This window comes from Heptranchias perlo, chromosome 25, assembly GCF_035084215.1.
Source record: "Heptranchias perlo isolate sHepPer1 chromosome 25, sHepPer1.hap1, whole genome shotgun sequence".
NCBI lineage: Eukaryota > Metazoa > Chordata > Chondrichthyes > Hexanchiformes > Hexanchidae > Heptranchias > Heptranchias perlo.
This window is the reverse complement of record NC_090349.1, coordinates 16,676,986-16,694,216: the sequence shown is the minus strand read 5'-3', so window position 1 is coordinate 16,694,216 and position 17,231 is coordinate 16,676,986. Positions and strand designations below refer to the sequence as shown.

The following is a 17,231-nucleotide window of genomic DNA, read 5'->3' as shown; positions in this document are numbered from 1 at the left end:
ATGGTCATCCTTAGCCTCCTCACTCAAATGGCCATTGTTTGAGTTTTTATAACTGTGTTGACGTCCTCAACAATCTGATAGCATATCAGAAACAGGCCTATTTCTGGTCCCACCTAGGTCTACAAATATCCACTTCCAGTAGGAATCACTGTATATAAGAATCAAAAGCAGAATACACTTCGATTTTCCTTTCTGAATCTAAGGGCACTGTGGCCAGTTGTAACCCCTCTCCCCATTTGCCCAAATGACATCAGCTAACCCACCAGACTAGAAACTGGACATTGTCTGATCTGTGGGGCTCGTAGGAGAATTGGCTCAGATGTAAACCATTTGAACAGCCCATATATGTACTTCTAAAAAAAACGTCCCGCTTTACAACCAGAATTTTCTAGTAAGTAAAACTGTAGGATACAAAAAAAGTACGTATTTTATATACAAATAGAAAAATAACTGAACGCTTAACAGTTGCTTAACTGTATTTGAATATCTGATTTTGTACTTAAGACTTAAGTTTTCAATGCTTACATGAGGACTGATCAAATCTTGAGTTTAATTTCATGAGAGAAACTCACCTTCCAGTAAATCAGAAGTTGATCCTAGGCAGTATTCCATAACCATCTGAAATTACACAACATACTTAGTTAAGCATTACTTGAGCATGAAAGACATCACAAATATTAAGGCAAAGACTAGATTATTTAAAAAGGAATTGGGTAAATATTTCAAAAGGAAAAATGCAAGAGGATGCAGGAAAAGGATAGGTAAATATCTGAGTACATGGCTCCAGTTGAAGTTAGTTGAAGCTCAAATGGCCTCCTTCTGTGCTATGAATTAAAAAGCAGTCTTTTGAATTTTCATTTCAAAAGCAGAGACACATGAAAACGACAAGTATGTATTACCAAAACATGAAGCATTTCCAACAGATTTCACAGCCTATGACATTGGCACCACTATTACAACTCAAAGATTGTTGATATAAATCTTCAACTAAAAACATTTTAACTTCTTAAATTTAAAAGAGATTTGAGAATACAGCAAATATGTTTTTTGAATTTTAACAAGTGAAACTGTGGAATTGTATTTGTATGACAGACACCATTATAGGAAAACGTACATTTTCCTTTAATACAGGGGGACATTAAGGGGTCGGCCATTTAAGACTGAGACGAGGAGAAATTTCTTCATGCAGAGGGTTGTGAATCTTGGGGATTCTCTACCCCAGAGGGCTGCGGATGCTGAGTCATTGAATATATTCAAGGCTAAGATGGATAGATTTTTGGACTCTAGGGGAATGAAGGGATATGGGAAATGGGTGGGAAAGTGGATTTGAGATCGAAGATCAGCCATGATCTGACTGAATGGCAGAGCAGGCTCGAGGGGCCATATAGCCTACTCCTGCTCCTATTTTTTATGTTCAAGTTAACCCAACTTTTATTCAGAACCTAGACGATTGGCATAATGAATACATACTCGCGTCAAATGTGCTGGAGCTTAAGACGATCACGACTTGCCTCCTCCATTTCTATAAACTTCTCTGCATTTTATTTGACTAAACTTTTTCCCTTTTGCAATTTTTTCTTATGTAAACATTTGCACAAAGCATAGCCATATCAGCAAATAGATAATTTCCCATTTTAGATCCATCTACATGAACGTACCCACATCATTGTAAACAATTTTACAACACCAAGTTATAGTCCAGCAATTTTATTTTAAATTCACAAGCTTTCGGAGGCTTCCCCCTTCGTCAGGTGAACGATGTGAAATGAAATCCTCGAAATGAAATCGCATTTATAATTCACAGAACAATGCTTGGTGAGTACAGACAGTTTTTTCAACTGCCCGTTGCCAAGGCAATCAGTGTGCAGACAGACAGGTGTTACCTGCCAGGTCTCAATATACAAATCACAAAAAAAAACAACAAACAAAAAAAAAATATGTGGAGATGCCGGTGATGGACTGGGGTTGACAATTGTAAACAATTTTACAACACCAAGTTATAGTCCAGCAATTTTATTTTAAATTCGCGCGGTGTCCGTTCATCCGTTGTCGCAGCGTCTGCATGGTCTCGCCAATGTACCATGCTCTGGGGCATCCTTTCCTGCAACGTATGAGGTAGACAACGTTGGCCGAGTCACAGGAGTATGAACCATGCACCTGGTGGGTGATGTCCTCTCGTGTGATGGTGGTATCTGTGTCGATGATCTGGCATGTCTTGCAGAGGTTACCGTGGCAGGGTTGTGTGGTGTCGTGGACGCTGTTCTCTTGAAAGCTAGGTAATTTGCTGCGAACGATGGTCTGTTTGAAGTTGGGTGGCTGTTTAAAGGCGAGTAGTGGAGGTGTGGGGATGGCCATAGCGAGGTGTTTGTCCTCATTGATGACATGTTGAAGGCTGCGGAGAACATGGCGTAGTTTCTCCGCTCCGGGGAAGTACTGGACGACAAAGGGTACTCTGTTGGTTGCGTCCCGTGTTAGTCTCCTGAGGAGGTCTATGCGATTTTTTGCTGTGGCCCGTCGGAACTGTCGATCGATGAGTCGAGCGTCATATCCCGTTCTTACTAGGGCGTCTTTCAGCGTCTGTAGGTGTCCATCGCGTTCCTCCTCGTCTGAGCAGACCCTGTGTATTCGCAGGGCCTGTCCATAGGGGATGGCCTCTTTGACGTGGTTAGGGTGGAAGCTGGAAAAGTGGAGCATCGTGAGGTTGTCCGTGGGCTTGCGGTAGAGTGAGGTGCTGAGGTGCCCGTCTTTGATGGAGATTCGTGTGTCCAAGAAAGAAACTGATTCTGAGGAGTAGTCCATGGTGAGCTTGATGGTGGGATGGAACTTGTTGATGTTATCGTGTAGTCTCTTTAGTGATTCCTTGTCGTGGGTCCATAGAAAGAAAATGTCGTCGATGTATCTGGTGTATAGTGTTGGTTGGAGGTCTTGTGCAGTGAAGAAGTCCTGCTCGAACTTGTGCATGAAAATGTTGGCGTATTGGGGTGCGAATTTGGTCCCCATGGCTGTTCCGTGTGTTTGGGTAAAGAACTGGTTATCGAAGGTGAAGACATTGTGATCCAGGATGAAACGGATGAGTTGTCGGATGGCGTCTGGAGATTGGCTGTTGTTGGTGTTGAGTATTGATGCTGTCGCAGCGATGCCGTCATCGTGGGGGATACTGTAGACGCCATCCTACAACTCATCCGTTTCATCCTGGATCACAATGTCTTCACCTTCGATAACCAGTTCTTTACCCAAACACACGGAACAGCCATGGGGACCAAATTCGCACCCCAATACGCCAACATTTTCATGCACAAGTTCGAGCAGGACTTCTTCACTGCACAAGACCTCCAACCAACACTATACACCAGATACATCGACGACATTTTCTTTCTATGGACCCACGACAAGGAATCACTAAAGAGACTACACGATAACATCAACAAGTTCCATCCCACCATCAAGCTCACCATGGACTACTCCTCAGAATCAGTTTCTTTCTTGGACACACGAATCTCCATCAAAGACGGGCACCTCAGCACCTCACTCTACCGCAAGCCCACGGACAACCTCACGATGCTCCACTTTTCCAGCTTCCACCCTAACCACGTCAAAGAGGCCATCCCCTATGGACAGGCCCTGCGAATACACAGGGTCTGCTCAGACGAGGAGGAACGCGATGGACACCTACAGACGCTGAAAGACGCCCTAGTAAGAACGGGATATGACGCTCGACTCATCGATCGACAGTTCCGACGGGCCACAGCAAAAAATCGCATAGACCTCCTCAGGAGACTAACACGGGACGCAACCAACAGAGTACCCTTTGTCGTCCAGTACTTCCCCGGAGCGGAGAAACTACGCCATGTTCTCCGCAGCCTTCAACATGTCATCAATGAGGACAAACACCTCGCTATGGCCATCCCCACACCTCCACTACTCGCCTTTAAACAGCCACCCAACTTCAAACAGACCATCGTTCGCAGCAAATTACCTAGCTTTCAAGAGAACAGCATCCACGACACCACACAACCCTGCCACGGTAACCTCTGCAAGACATGCCAGATCATCGACACAGATACCACCATCACACGAGAGGACATCACCCACCAGGTGCATGGTTCATACTCCTGTGACTCGGCCAACGTTGTCTACCTCATACGTTGCAGGAAAGGATGCCCCAGAGCATGGTACATTGGCGAGACCATGCAGACGCTGCGACAACGGATGAACGGACACCGCGCAACAATCGCCAAACAGGAGGGTTCCCTCCCAGTCGGGGAACACTTCAGCAGTCATGGACATTCATCCACCGACCTTCGGGTAAGCGTTCTCCAAGGCGGCCTTCGAGACACACGACAACGCAAAATCGTCGAGCAGAAATTGATAGCCAAGTTCCGCACCCATGAGGACGGCCTCAACCGGGATCTTGGGTTCATGTCACGCTACACGTTACCCCACCAGCGAACAAATGTTATCTGTTTTTAATATAACGGGTCAGTTGCTGTCTTTTCTATGTTTCTACCTCTCTATCTCTGTTTTTTTTTGTTTGTTGTTTTTTTTTGTGATTTGTATATTCTGTGAGACCTGGCAGGTAACACCTGTCTGTCTGCACACTGATTGCCTTGGCAACGGGCAGTTGAAAAAACTGTCTGTACTCACCAAGCATTGTTCTGTGAATTATAAATGCGATTTCATTTCGAGGATTTCATTTCACATCGTTCACCTGACGAAGGGGGAAGCCTCCGAAAGCTTGTGAATTTAAAATAAAATTGCTGGACTATAACTTGGTGTTGTAAAATTGTTTACAATTGTCAACCCCAGTCCATCACCGGCATCTCCACATCGTACCCACATCAGGTATAACGCAAGATAAATGAAATGCATACACTGCCACAATAAAATACTCAAGAATCAATCTTGGAAGAGAACTCTATGCTGCAACATTACCAATTAACATGCCATCAATTGCGGACTCCAAACCCACCGACAACAGGACTCCAAACCCACCGACAACAGGACTCCAAACCCACCGACAACAGGACTCCAAACCCACCGACAACAGGACTCCAAACCCACCGACAACAGGACTCCAAACCCACCGACAACAGGACTCCAAACCCACCGACAACAGGACTCCAAACCCACCGACAACAGGACTCCAAACCCACCGACAACAGGACTCCAAACCCACCGACAACAGGACTCCAAACCCACCGACAACAGGACTCCAAACCCACCGACAACAGGACTCCAAACCCACCGACAACAGGACTCCAAACCCACCGACAACAGGACTCCAAACCCACCGACAACAGGACTCCAAACCCACCGACAACAGGACTCCAAACCCACCGACAACAGGACTCCAAACCCACCGACAACAGGACTCCAAACCCACCGACAACAGGACTCCAAACCCACCGACAACAGGACTCCAAACCCACCGACAACAGGACTCCAAACCCACCGACAACAGGACTCCAAACCCACCGACAACAGGACTCCAAACCCACCGACAACAGGACTCCAAACCCACCGACAACAGGACTCCAAACCCACCGACAACAGGACTCCAAACCCACCGACAACAGGACTCCAAACCCACCGACAACAGGACTCCAAACCCACCGACAACAGGACTCCAAACCCACCGACAACAGGACTCCAAACCCACCGACAACAGGACTCCAAACCCACCGACAACAGGACTCCAAACCCACCGACAACAGGACTCCAAACCCACCGACAACAGGACTCCAAACCCACCGACAACAGGACTCCAAACCCACCGACAACAGGACTCCAAACCCACCGACAACAGGACTCCAAACCCACCGACAACAGGACTCCAAACCCACCGACAACAGGACTCCAAACCCACCGACAACAGGACTCCAAACCCACCGACAACAGGACTCCAAACCCACCGACAACAGGACTCCAAACCCACCGACAACAGGACTCCAAACCCACCGACAACAGGACTCCAAACCCACCGACAACAGGACTCCAAACCCACCGACAACAGGACTCCAAACCCACCGACAACAGGACTCCAAACCCACCGACAACAGGACTCCAAACCCACCGACAACAGGACTCCAAACCCACCGACAACAGGACTCCAAACCCACCGACAACAGGACTCCAAACCCACCGACAACAGGACTCCAAACCCACCGACAACAGGACTCCAAACCCACCGACAACAGGACTCCAAACCCACCGACAACAGGACTCCAAACCCACCGACAACAGGACTCCAAACCCACCGACAACAGGACTCCAAACCCACCGACAACAGGACTCCAAACCCACCGACAACAGGACTCCAAACCCACCGACAACAGGACTCCAAACCCACCGACAACAGGACTCCAAACCCACCGACAACAGGACTCCAAACCCACCGACAACAGGACTCCAAACCCACCGACAACAGGACTCCAAACCCACCGACAACAGGACTCCAAACCCACCGACAACAGGACTCCAAACCCACCGACAACAGGACTCCAAACCCACCGACAACAGGACTCCAAACCCACCGACAACAGGACTCCAAACCCACCGACAACAGGACTCCAAACCCACCGACAACAGGACTCCAAACCCACCGACAACAGGACTCCAAACCCACCGACAACAGTGCTTGGAACTGAAAACAACAGCCAAAGGGATTTTCAACTGATCTTTCCACACTAGATCCAAACTAGATTCTAGAGGTAAAAAAATGTACCTATTGTACTAATTCTCCTATTTAAAACAATTGGTTTGCCATAATCCATACATTCTAGCTTGCTTTTTTCCTGCTATGTGTACTTTGTTTAGATACATTTATTTTGAAAGTATATGCATAAGGAAAAAGTTGGAAGCACAGGCAAATCTCAAAATGAGACCAAAATTAGAATACAATGAACTGAAACGCTGACAGCGATGGGATTAAAGTACATTTTCTATTTTACAATGCAATGAATATTAACAAAATGTATTCTGTAACTTTACCACAATACTATTGGCTGTAGGTAATACAGCACAGAAGAAATTAAGCAATGTGGACATCTTAATAAGCTACTTATGGTCCTAATGGTCTCAGTGTACACAAGTTCTTTGAAATTGGTATTTCTCAGTTTCTCCACTACACTTGAGAATCTTTTAGACTTGGAAAGAGAGTTTACCATTCGAGTGCCACAAGTTTTCCTTCCCCTGCTCCACCAACCAAATCCAGACTACAAACCATTAGCAGCAAGTGTTTATTATTTGGGGAGGGGATATCAGTGTAATACAATACTCATGCAAAACTTTTCAGATCTTCCATACAGAATACAACTAAAAAGTTACAAAATGGAATAACTGCTAATTTATTTCATTTTTAAACAGTTTATTCACAGATATTACATTATACATCCTAGACGTGGGCACCCTATTGTAAATTCAGGTTTTTTTTGCTAAATTGTGAAAAAAGAAATGCTAATTTTCAACATTTAAAAATGCCATAATTTTCTATACAAATGGTCACTTCTTGGACTTTATTGGTGTAGGGTGATGGAAGACTCTAGGAACGGGAGGGAGACACTTCACTGCGACCTGGTTTACTTAAAAAGCCACGCGCTCTTCCTTCATTGGCTGTCCTTGACTGCTCTTGCACCATTTTCCCCCCCTAGGTTTTGTAAAAGGCCATGCTATTTTAAAACAGCAGGGGAGCTACTCGTTGCAGTGGCTAAAAGAGGCTCAGAAATATTGTCTGCAGGCTAAAGTTGGTCCCATTGATTCATGAATCACAACTGTAAAAGCCAAGAAAGCGATGACAAATACCCGGTAGTTCAGAGTCCAATTAGAGCCGCAGGACTTTATATAGTGAGTCGTGCAGGATCCCACAATAGAGTTTACTATTGAGATTACTATACAGTGACAGAAAATTAGCTGGTGTGCAAAGTGCCTGATTAAGTGACTATACTTAAAATAATTAGCTGTGAAGCGCTCTGAAGAACGAACTGATTCATAGAGCCTTTCATGTCCTCAGTCCCAGAGTGCTTCACAGCTGTAGACATAAGTGTAGTCAATTATGTAGGCAATTTGCACACCAGCTGATTTTGGTCACTGATACAAATTTCAGGTGTGTATTAGATATGCTGTCCAGTTCCGCATTACTGGTTACTTCTGTAAGCGGACACCACATTTCCTATGATTAAGAGCATACCTTTACTAATACCTAGTTATACAATAGTGAGACCCAGGGACCTTAACAATGAGATCCATTGATGTGTGTGTACGGGATAGTGTGATCCCACACGTGGTCGGTCCTACATTAGTTTCTGCTATCTTTCAGAAGGCAGACTGATATGCACTGTAGTAAAACGAGGACAACTGTAAACCAACAAGCTGATTTAGTTAATATGTAAGTGAACAGAATACCATTTTCAAAGCACAATTCATCTATTTCCTATTGTTCCTAGTCACATCAAAATAATAAATTATGCAAACTTTGGGCTTGATCTGGGCAGACTTTGCTTCATTAGTCAGTATCGCTGCCCAATTCACAGCACACAAGCTTTCTCCTCAAAAAAACAAAAAGGAAGGAGGTTTAAAAAACAGGAAGGCACGTATGCACTCAAGGGAGGATGAAAAAGGAGGGGAATAAAAGGAGCACACGTATGAGGGACGGGGGGGGGGGGGGGGGATGCTCACAGGAAGGAGAGAGAAAAGCTACAACAGGAGAGAATGAACATGGGGATGGGGTGTAATCAATAGAATGAGAATCAATGAACAGGGTTGGGGGTGGTGGGGGGGGAAAAAAGAGAGCACGTACACGAGAATGAACACAGGAGACAAAAATGCATGCATGAACGTGGGGGAAAAAGAGAAATGACAAACACGGGGGGGGGGGAGGAGAAGAGGGGAGAACAAGAACGAACAAACGCTTACGTACAGAGAGGGATGATGCAGATAATTGGAAATACAGATGTGGCTAATTGCATTTCTGAGTCGTAAATAAAAAATGAGTAATAGACACCACCCTTGGGCATGTGATCTCAGTACTCATATGCATGGTGTGTGCTGTGTACTTCAACCTATTTGTGTTTGTTGGTCAAGAGGCAAGACGAAAAGCAGAGTGCAAGTTTTTTGATTGTTGTGACCTTTATTTCCTTGGTTACTGAATGGTGGTAGATGTTTGTTAAGTAAATGTACATGTGAAGTATATTTACCTGCATCGTGAGAGTGTATGTAAGGTGTTTACTACTAAAATTAGTGCATGTGGCTAAAATGGTGTTGCTGTAACCACACCTGTGGCTAGTCAGTATTTTTTCTTGGACAATACTGGCCAGATATGCTAGTTAATGGACCTAACTGACATCCCAGATAGCTTGTGCGTGCATAGACATTAACCCCTTGTGGGCCAAATTTATCTTCATAGCAACATCATAGTATAACTAACTCCAAAATCTCTTCCCAGCCAAATAGACAAAATCTCAAAACCAGAGTCACAAAAAACATCTTGCATTTATATAGCACCTTTAACATAGTAAAACGTCCCAAGGTGTTTCACAGGAGCATTATCAAACAAAATGTGACACCGAGCCACATAAGGATACATTAGGACAGGTGAACAAAAGTTTGGTCAAAGAGGTAGGTTTTAAGGAGCATGTTAAATGAGGAGAAAAGCAGTGAGGTTGAGGGAGGGAATTCCAGAGCTTAGGGCCAACGCAGCTGAAGGCCAATGGTGGAGCGAAGAAAATCGGGGATGCGCAAGAGACCAGAATTGGAGGAGCACAGAGGGTTGTAGGGCTGGAGGAGATTAAAGAGACAAGAAGGGGTGAGACTATGGAGGGATTTGAACACAAGGATGAGAATTTTAAAATCGAGGCATTGTTGGATCAGGAGCCAATGTAGGTCAGCGATAACAGGGGTGATGGGTGAATGGGACTTGGTGTGAGTTATGAATGTCATGAAGGATGGACATGGTGCATGAGCAAGTGGTGCACCAACACAGGCCTAAAGCATGTGTGCGCAATCTTTACAATTTTGTCCAAAATATAATTTTGCTCCAACAAGGTGTGGTGCCCACCCTGCATCCTAGATGATTTACAAAAGTACCTCTGAATGGCTACTGATCTACATATAGCCTTTAGTGTTCACCTGGCTGCAATAAAGCACTTCTGACTGGTAATTTTCACCAACTGACAATAGGATTCTACAGCATGTCTGTTTCCAATTCTAAAATTGCTCTTGTACTTAATTTGTCCATTTTACCCCTTGAAGATACTAACTATTGAGTATGATTATATAAATTTTGGCAACACTGCAACTTACCCAGGCAGTGTGTTCCTTTAGGTAACAACCTTTGTATTCTATAGTATTTGGATGCTTGAGCTGGCGCAGAAATTTTACTTCTTTGATAATGTCCTGCCATTTCTGTAAATAATAATTAATGTTAAAGTATGCTTATAAAATGGATTAGCTGCACATTTTAAAAGACTCTACCTAGAAATTTTAAATATTAATAGTTACTGGTTACTACATAGTGTGCTAATTCCTTCAAAAAAGGCTCTCATCCTACAAGAATTTTCTATTTTAAAAATTGCTCAATTGAAATATTTTAAGATAATGGAACAATCTTAATTTTCCTTACCTCTGTCATTTGTTTACCACTATAGGACATTTTCTTGACTGCCACCACCTCAGATGTGCGAGCATTTCTGGCCTGAAAATTAAATACACAAAAATACTTTAAATTAATAATCCATGTTTTTTTTTAAATCACTGAAATAACATTATTTTCTTCCATCTAAAGTGCTGGAGATTGTGAAACTATTACCATTCCTATTCCTGAAATCATACAAGGTGAGGGTTAGGACATTTGCATTAGATCAGTCACCTACAGTTTATAAAATAGGAACCACAATGAAAATGCACACTAACCCCATCTATGGTGGTATACTTAATTATGTGGCTATTTTTCAGGCATGTCAGAATTTTACCTTCACTGTGATTTGTGCAGGTAGACCGATCTTCCTTATTGCTCCAGTTGTAACTGCTATCTTTGATCTGCTACTTCAACAATTGCCAACAGCCAACCAAGTGGGTCAAGTGTGAAATGAAGGAAACAAATTTCCATTTTACCATATGCACACCTGTACATACGGACTCAATCACTGGCAACTGAGCCTGACTTGTGTTGGCAAAAATTGCCAATTTGTAGGAAATTATAAACTAAGATTGAAGGCAGGCAGTTCCGTTTCAGAAGACAGAGAGGTAAAGATGTAGAACATATTCCGGTAATCCAAAGTGACCGAAATGAATTTTAGTTTTACTTGCTTTATACTAGAATATGATTTGTATCTCAATACATTAGAAAATGGTAATTCAACCCAATTAGAACAAATACCATTTAAAGGTTGAATAGTGGGAAGTTACTCAAAAATCTTGCTTTCCTGGAGTACAAGTGATAATGCTGCAAAGAATGAAAATCAATTCTCATGGTGATCATGAAAATGATAAATGCTCAAATCACCTTACATTAACATTCTAAAATGGCATAATGATTTCTATGTGTACGACTACATAATGCAAATCTTCCAGACAGGGAATCATAACACATTGCTCTTAGTGTTTGCCACATGTCAATTTTACTCTGTGGCAAGTCCATATTTATTTGCTAAGAGCTGTAAATGCAAAGCAGCTTTTGCGAAAGAAAGTACATACCTAGGATCTAAGATAAGTTAATTGCTTTGCTGATTAGGGGCCAATAAAGTTACAGCAAATTGAACCCTTTTCTCCTTAAATAAATCATTTATTTACCAAAAGTCAAATACCATACTCTGAATGAACGTTAGTCAGGATTTGCTGGCCAAACAAGGTTAGCAATTCATAATAAAATATTTAAAACATCAAGTTCACTTGGATGACTGACTGAATATTATTCTCTTTCCATCACTGCTGGGAACAAGTTGGTATTCCACAAGACCAAAAATTAAACTGAACAGTGCAATGTATGTTTTTCAAATTACATACATGTCCCAAAAACATGATCACAATTTAGACCAATTGAAATACACATCTGTTTGTTGCTTTTGTATTACAACCCTTTTCCTCATGGCCAATTTCTTCACCATCTGCCCTCCACCTTACCATAATCTCCTCCCTTGTGCCCTACTACAGTATTAAGTCTCTCCTGCAGGAGTCTAATTACTATGGATACGCAAGTAAACTCGGCAGCCATTTTACACACAGCAAGGTTTCACAAGCAGCAAATTTGATAAATAACCAATTAATCTGTTTTGTTGGTGGAAATATAAATGTTGACTAGGAGAAAATAACTCCCTTGCTCTTTTGAATAGGGAAATGGGATGAGGCCTTGGTTTAACATCTTATCCAACATCAAATAAGCAGCCCTCCCTCAGTAGTGTCAGCCCAGATTATGTGATCAAGTCCTTCAGCAGGGCTTGAACAGACAACACAAAAACAGGCCATTGGTGTTTATGCTCCACACGAGCCTCCTCCTACCCTACTTTATCTAACCCAATCAGCATACCCTTCTATGTTATCATGATGCCACTGAGCCAAGCCAATATTGATCAGATAACTACAATAACAAAATCATCAGTTTACTTCAGAAATCTTGTAAACTACTGATGGATATGACCACTCAAATGACTTTAGGGGGGAGAAAAACTTTCAGCGATGGATTGGGAATTGGGAGTGAAAAAGTGAAGCTTTTTGGTTGGTTTTTAGTGAATGTGACATTTCAGCCAACAAGCATCCTTTGTACTCTGAAGTCATATGCCAGATGCAAAACAAATCTTTAGTTGCATGCGTTTCTAGAAATCTGTTTTATGGGTGACGTTTAGCAATAAGCAAATTATGCCAGTCACATTTTCATAATATGAAGATGTGATTTGCAATATTTTAAATGTGACAAATAGAAAGCACCAAGTAAAGTTTAACCCTCCCAAATTACATTTGCTCATTTAAGAGGGTACAAGTTGTTCTTAAAAAAAAATTTGTAGGGTACGAATCAGAATCCTACAATTAGGCTTTTTATAAAGGATGTTAAATTGGATACATAATTTCCATTTTATGGCTCCTTTACATTACATCACTGCTTCCAACAGCAACCCTGACTACTGTTTCATCACTGTAGCAATAAGGTGCCACTACCTGGTTCCAGATGTGTCAAGAAGTATCTAAAGAAGTGGTTTTGCCAAGCATTGCCAATGAACATTACTCCTCTACATACCTTCCTTAGACATCAGGACAGGACTGACAGGTAAAAACGAAAGTCAAGTATGGTAGAGAAGGAGGTCCCGCACACACACTGGTCCGATCCAACAGGTACGAGGTACTTGATACCAGTGAGGATAAGGATGAAGGCTGCAGGGAAGATGCCCAGAATGCTAACCATGGCACCGTGGAGCATGAGGCAATCCGGGGAGGTTGGGGGGGGTGGAAAATCAGAATAGAAAGGCTGTAGTCATAGGGGATTAGATAGCGCCCTCTGTAGTCACAACCGAGAGTCCAGGAGGATGTGTTGCCCAGCTGGTGTAACGGCAAAGGATATCTCTGAGCAACTGGAGAGGAATTTGGAAAAGGAGGGGGAGCATCCAGTTGTCGTGGTCCATGTTAGCACCAATGACATAAGGAAGAAAAAGGGAGGTGGTTCTGCTGGGAATATCAGAAGCTAGGAACTAAATTAAAAAGCAGAACCTCACCAGGTGCCAATCACAGGATTACTACCCAAGCCACGTGCTAATTGGCATAGGGATAAGCAGTTCTGAAAATGCATGGCTGAAAGAGTGGTGGGAGGAGGAGGGGTTCCATTTCATGGGGCACTGGCACCACCACTTGGACAGGAAGGGGCTAGACTGCTGGGACGGGTTCCAACTAAACCCGAGCGGAAAGTATAAATAGGGCGGTAGATAAGGCTTTAAACTAGCAAGATTGGGGTTGGGGGGGGGGGGGGGGGTGAAAAAGAGATCTGGTAGCAATAACAAAAGCCTAAAGATAAAAAAAAACAGTAGGTGAGTATAATAGTCAGACCAGAGTAAGGAATAAAGATGATAATTGTATTTGTTCCTTGACCATTTATGAAACAGAGATATGAAAAGGACTGTTAAAAATAAAAGGAACTATTAAAGACTAACTAAACTGCCTGTACAGCAATGCACACAGCGTCCAAAAAAAACAAACAGGGGAACTGGAGGCAATAATCCGTAGCAAGGAACAAAATGTAGTAGGAATAACTGAAACATGGCTACATAAAGACAGGACTGGCAACTCAATACTGCAAGTTATAACATAATCAGAAAGAATAGGGAAGGAATGGCTGGGGGGGGGGGTGGAGTAACTGTACTAATTAGGGAGAATATAATGGCAGTAGAAAAAAAAGGGACATAACTAACAGAAGGATAGAAATAGAATCCATATGGATTGAAATAAAAGACAAGAGATTGATCACACTAATAGGGGTATACTACAGACCACCTAATAGTGGAAAGGAGGTGGAGGAAGAAATAATGTAAGCAAATATGGGAAATGAGTCAAGGACATTGAATTATCATGGGAGGTTTTAAATACCTCCAAATAAACTAGCAAGAGGTAAGTAAAAGGGTACAGGGAATGGACTTTTTAAGCAATGTGTGCAGGACTCCTTTCTTACCCAATATGTAAAAAGCCCAAGAGAGGAAGCGCTGCTGGATCTAGTAATGGGAAATGAGAAATGAACCAGAAGTAGTAAGAGAAGTGTAGGGGAACATCTGGGCAATAGTGATCACAACATAATAAGGTTTAAGATAAAGATTGAGAAAGACATAAGAAAGAAAGACCAAAAGTAATAAATTGGAAAAGAAGTTGATTTTAAGGCAATGAGAATGGAACTAGGAAAAATAAACTGGAAAAATTTACTGATCAAGAAATAGAACAGCAGGTAGAAACAATTAAAACGGTGATCAAGAGAGTCCAGGAGAAATATATTCCACTAAAAAAAAAACTAGCCAGTAATGACATACCATGGATGAAGAAATAAATACGGGCAAAATTGAAACTGAAGAAAGAGTCATACACTAAGTACGTAAACAACAAAGGAGAGGATGACAAATGGGAATATGAAAAGGTTAGGAAAGAAGTTTAAAAAAATTAAATTATCAAGGAACATAAAAAAAGTAAAATATTCTACAGTCAGAAATAACAAAAGAAAAATCAGAATAAGGATACACATGATAAACATACAGGTAATGACAGTGAAATGGTAGAAATATTAAATAATTACTTTGCCTAAATATTTACCAGGGAGACTAACATGGTGGGCATGACATTAGGAGAGATCAAAAAAGATAAAGACATTTAAGACAAGGAGTTAGGGAAAAGATAGCAGAGGCACTATTACATATATAGAAAAATTCATTAGAAAAGGAAAGAGTGCCAGAGGACCGACAGGCAGCTAATGTGATTCCTATATTTGAAAAGGAGACAGAACAAGTCCAGGGAACTATAGACCAGTTAGCTTAACATCGGTGGTAGGAAAGATAACGGAATCCTTACTCAAAGACAAACAGAAAAACATCGAGACTGAAAATATAATAGTTGGCATGGATTTCAAAAGGGAAGGTTATGCTTGACCAACCTTTTTGAATTCTTTGAAGAAGTAACAGAAAGGGTAGACAAGGGTAATGCAGTAGATGTAATATATTTGCATTTTTCAAAAGGCCTTCAAAATAAAAAAGGTACCACATTGTAGACTCAAGACTAAGGTCAGAGCATGCAAGTTCAGGGAACAAGTAGTAGAATGGAGAGCAAGCTGGCTACAAAACAGAAAAGGGGTTAAAAGGTAGTTACTCAGACTGGCAAACGGTAGGAAGTGGTGTTCCACACGGATCGGGGCTGGGACCACTGATGTTCACCATTTCCATAAATGATTTGGACTCGGGAATCAGAAGTACAATTTCAAAATTTGCGGACGACTCAAAATTGGGGTACAGTTAATACTGAGGAGGACTGCGACAAATTACAGACATTAATAAACTTGCAGAATGGGCATATAATTGACAAATGAATTTCAATATAGGTAAGTGTGAGGTGGTACATTTTGGTAGGAAGAATAAGGAGGTCACATACTCCTTGGAAAATATGATGGGTAGAAAAGCGGAGGGATCCAGATACACAAATCACAAAGTAGCAACGTAGATTAATAAGGCCATAAAAATAACAAACCAAGCACTGGGGTTCATTTCTAGTACGATAGAGTTGAAAAGCAAAGTTATGTTAAACTTATATAGAGCCTTGGTTAGACCACATTTGGAGTCCTGTGAACAGCTCTGGTCTCCATATTATAAAAAGGATATCGAGGCGCTGGAGAAGGTGCAAAAAGATTCACAAGGATGATACCAGATCTGAGCGCATATCAGGAAAGGCTGAACAGCTGAGGCTTTTTTCGCTACAAGAGGGAAGACTGAAGGGTGATCATCTGACAAAGGACTTCAATCTTTTTTTTATATAATATATTCATTCATGCCTTGTGGACGTCGCTGGCAAGGCCAGCATTTATTGCCCATCCCCAATTGCCCTTGAGAAGGTGGTGGTGAGCTGCTATCTTGAACTGCTGCAGTCCGTACGGAGAAGGTACCCCCACAGTGCTGTTAGATAGGGAGCTCCAGGATTTTGACCCAGCGGCGAAGAAGGAACAGCAATATATTTCCAAGTCAAGATGGTGTGTGACTTGGAGTGGAACATGCAGGTGGTGGCGTTCCAATGCGCCTGCTGCCCTTGTCCTTCTAGGTGGTAGAGGTCGCGGATTTGGGAGGTGCTGCAGTGTATCTTGCAGATGGTACACACTGTAGCCATGGTGCGCCAGTGGTGGAGGGAGTAAATGTTTAAGGTGATAGATGGGGTACCAATCAAGCAGGCTGCTTTATCCTGGATGGTGTTGAGTTTCGAGTGTTATTAGAGCTGCACTCATCCAGACAGGTGGAGTGTATTCCATCACACTCTTGGCTTACGTTTTGTAGATGGTGGAAAGGGTTTGGGGAGTCAGAAGGTGAGTCACTCGCCCCAGAATACCCAGCCTCTGACCTGCTCTTGTAGCACAGTGTGTTCCAGTTAAGTTTCTGGTCAATGGTGACCCCCAGGATGGTGATGGTGGGGGATTCAGTGATAGTAATGCCGTTGAATGTCAAGGGGCGGTGGTTAGACACTCTCTTGTTGGAGATGGTCATTGCCTGGCGCAAATGTTACTTGCAACTTATCAGTCCAAG

General features: G+C 42.6%; 1 protein-coding gene across 1 annotated transcript in view; it reads right to left on the bottom strand.

The window, feature by feature from the left end:
• Window positions 1-17,231, bottom strand: part of taok3a (TAO kinase 3a) — a 124,825-nt gene that overhangs the window by 64,521 nt on the left and 43,073 nt on the right. Inside the window, 3 exon segments of the mRNA XM_068005688.1 lie at window positions 573-618; window positions 10,297-10,398; window positions 10,616-10,687. Of these exon segments, the coding sequence (XP_067861789.1) occupies window positions 573-618; window positions 10,297-10,398; window positions 10,616-10,687 (220 nt within the window).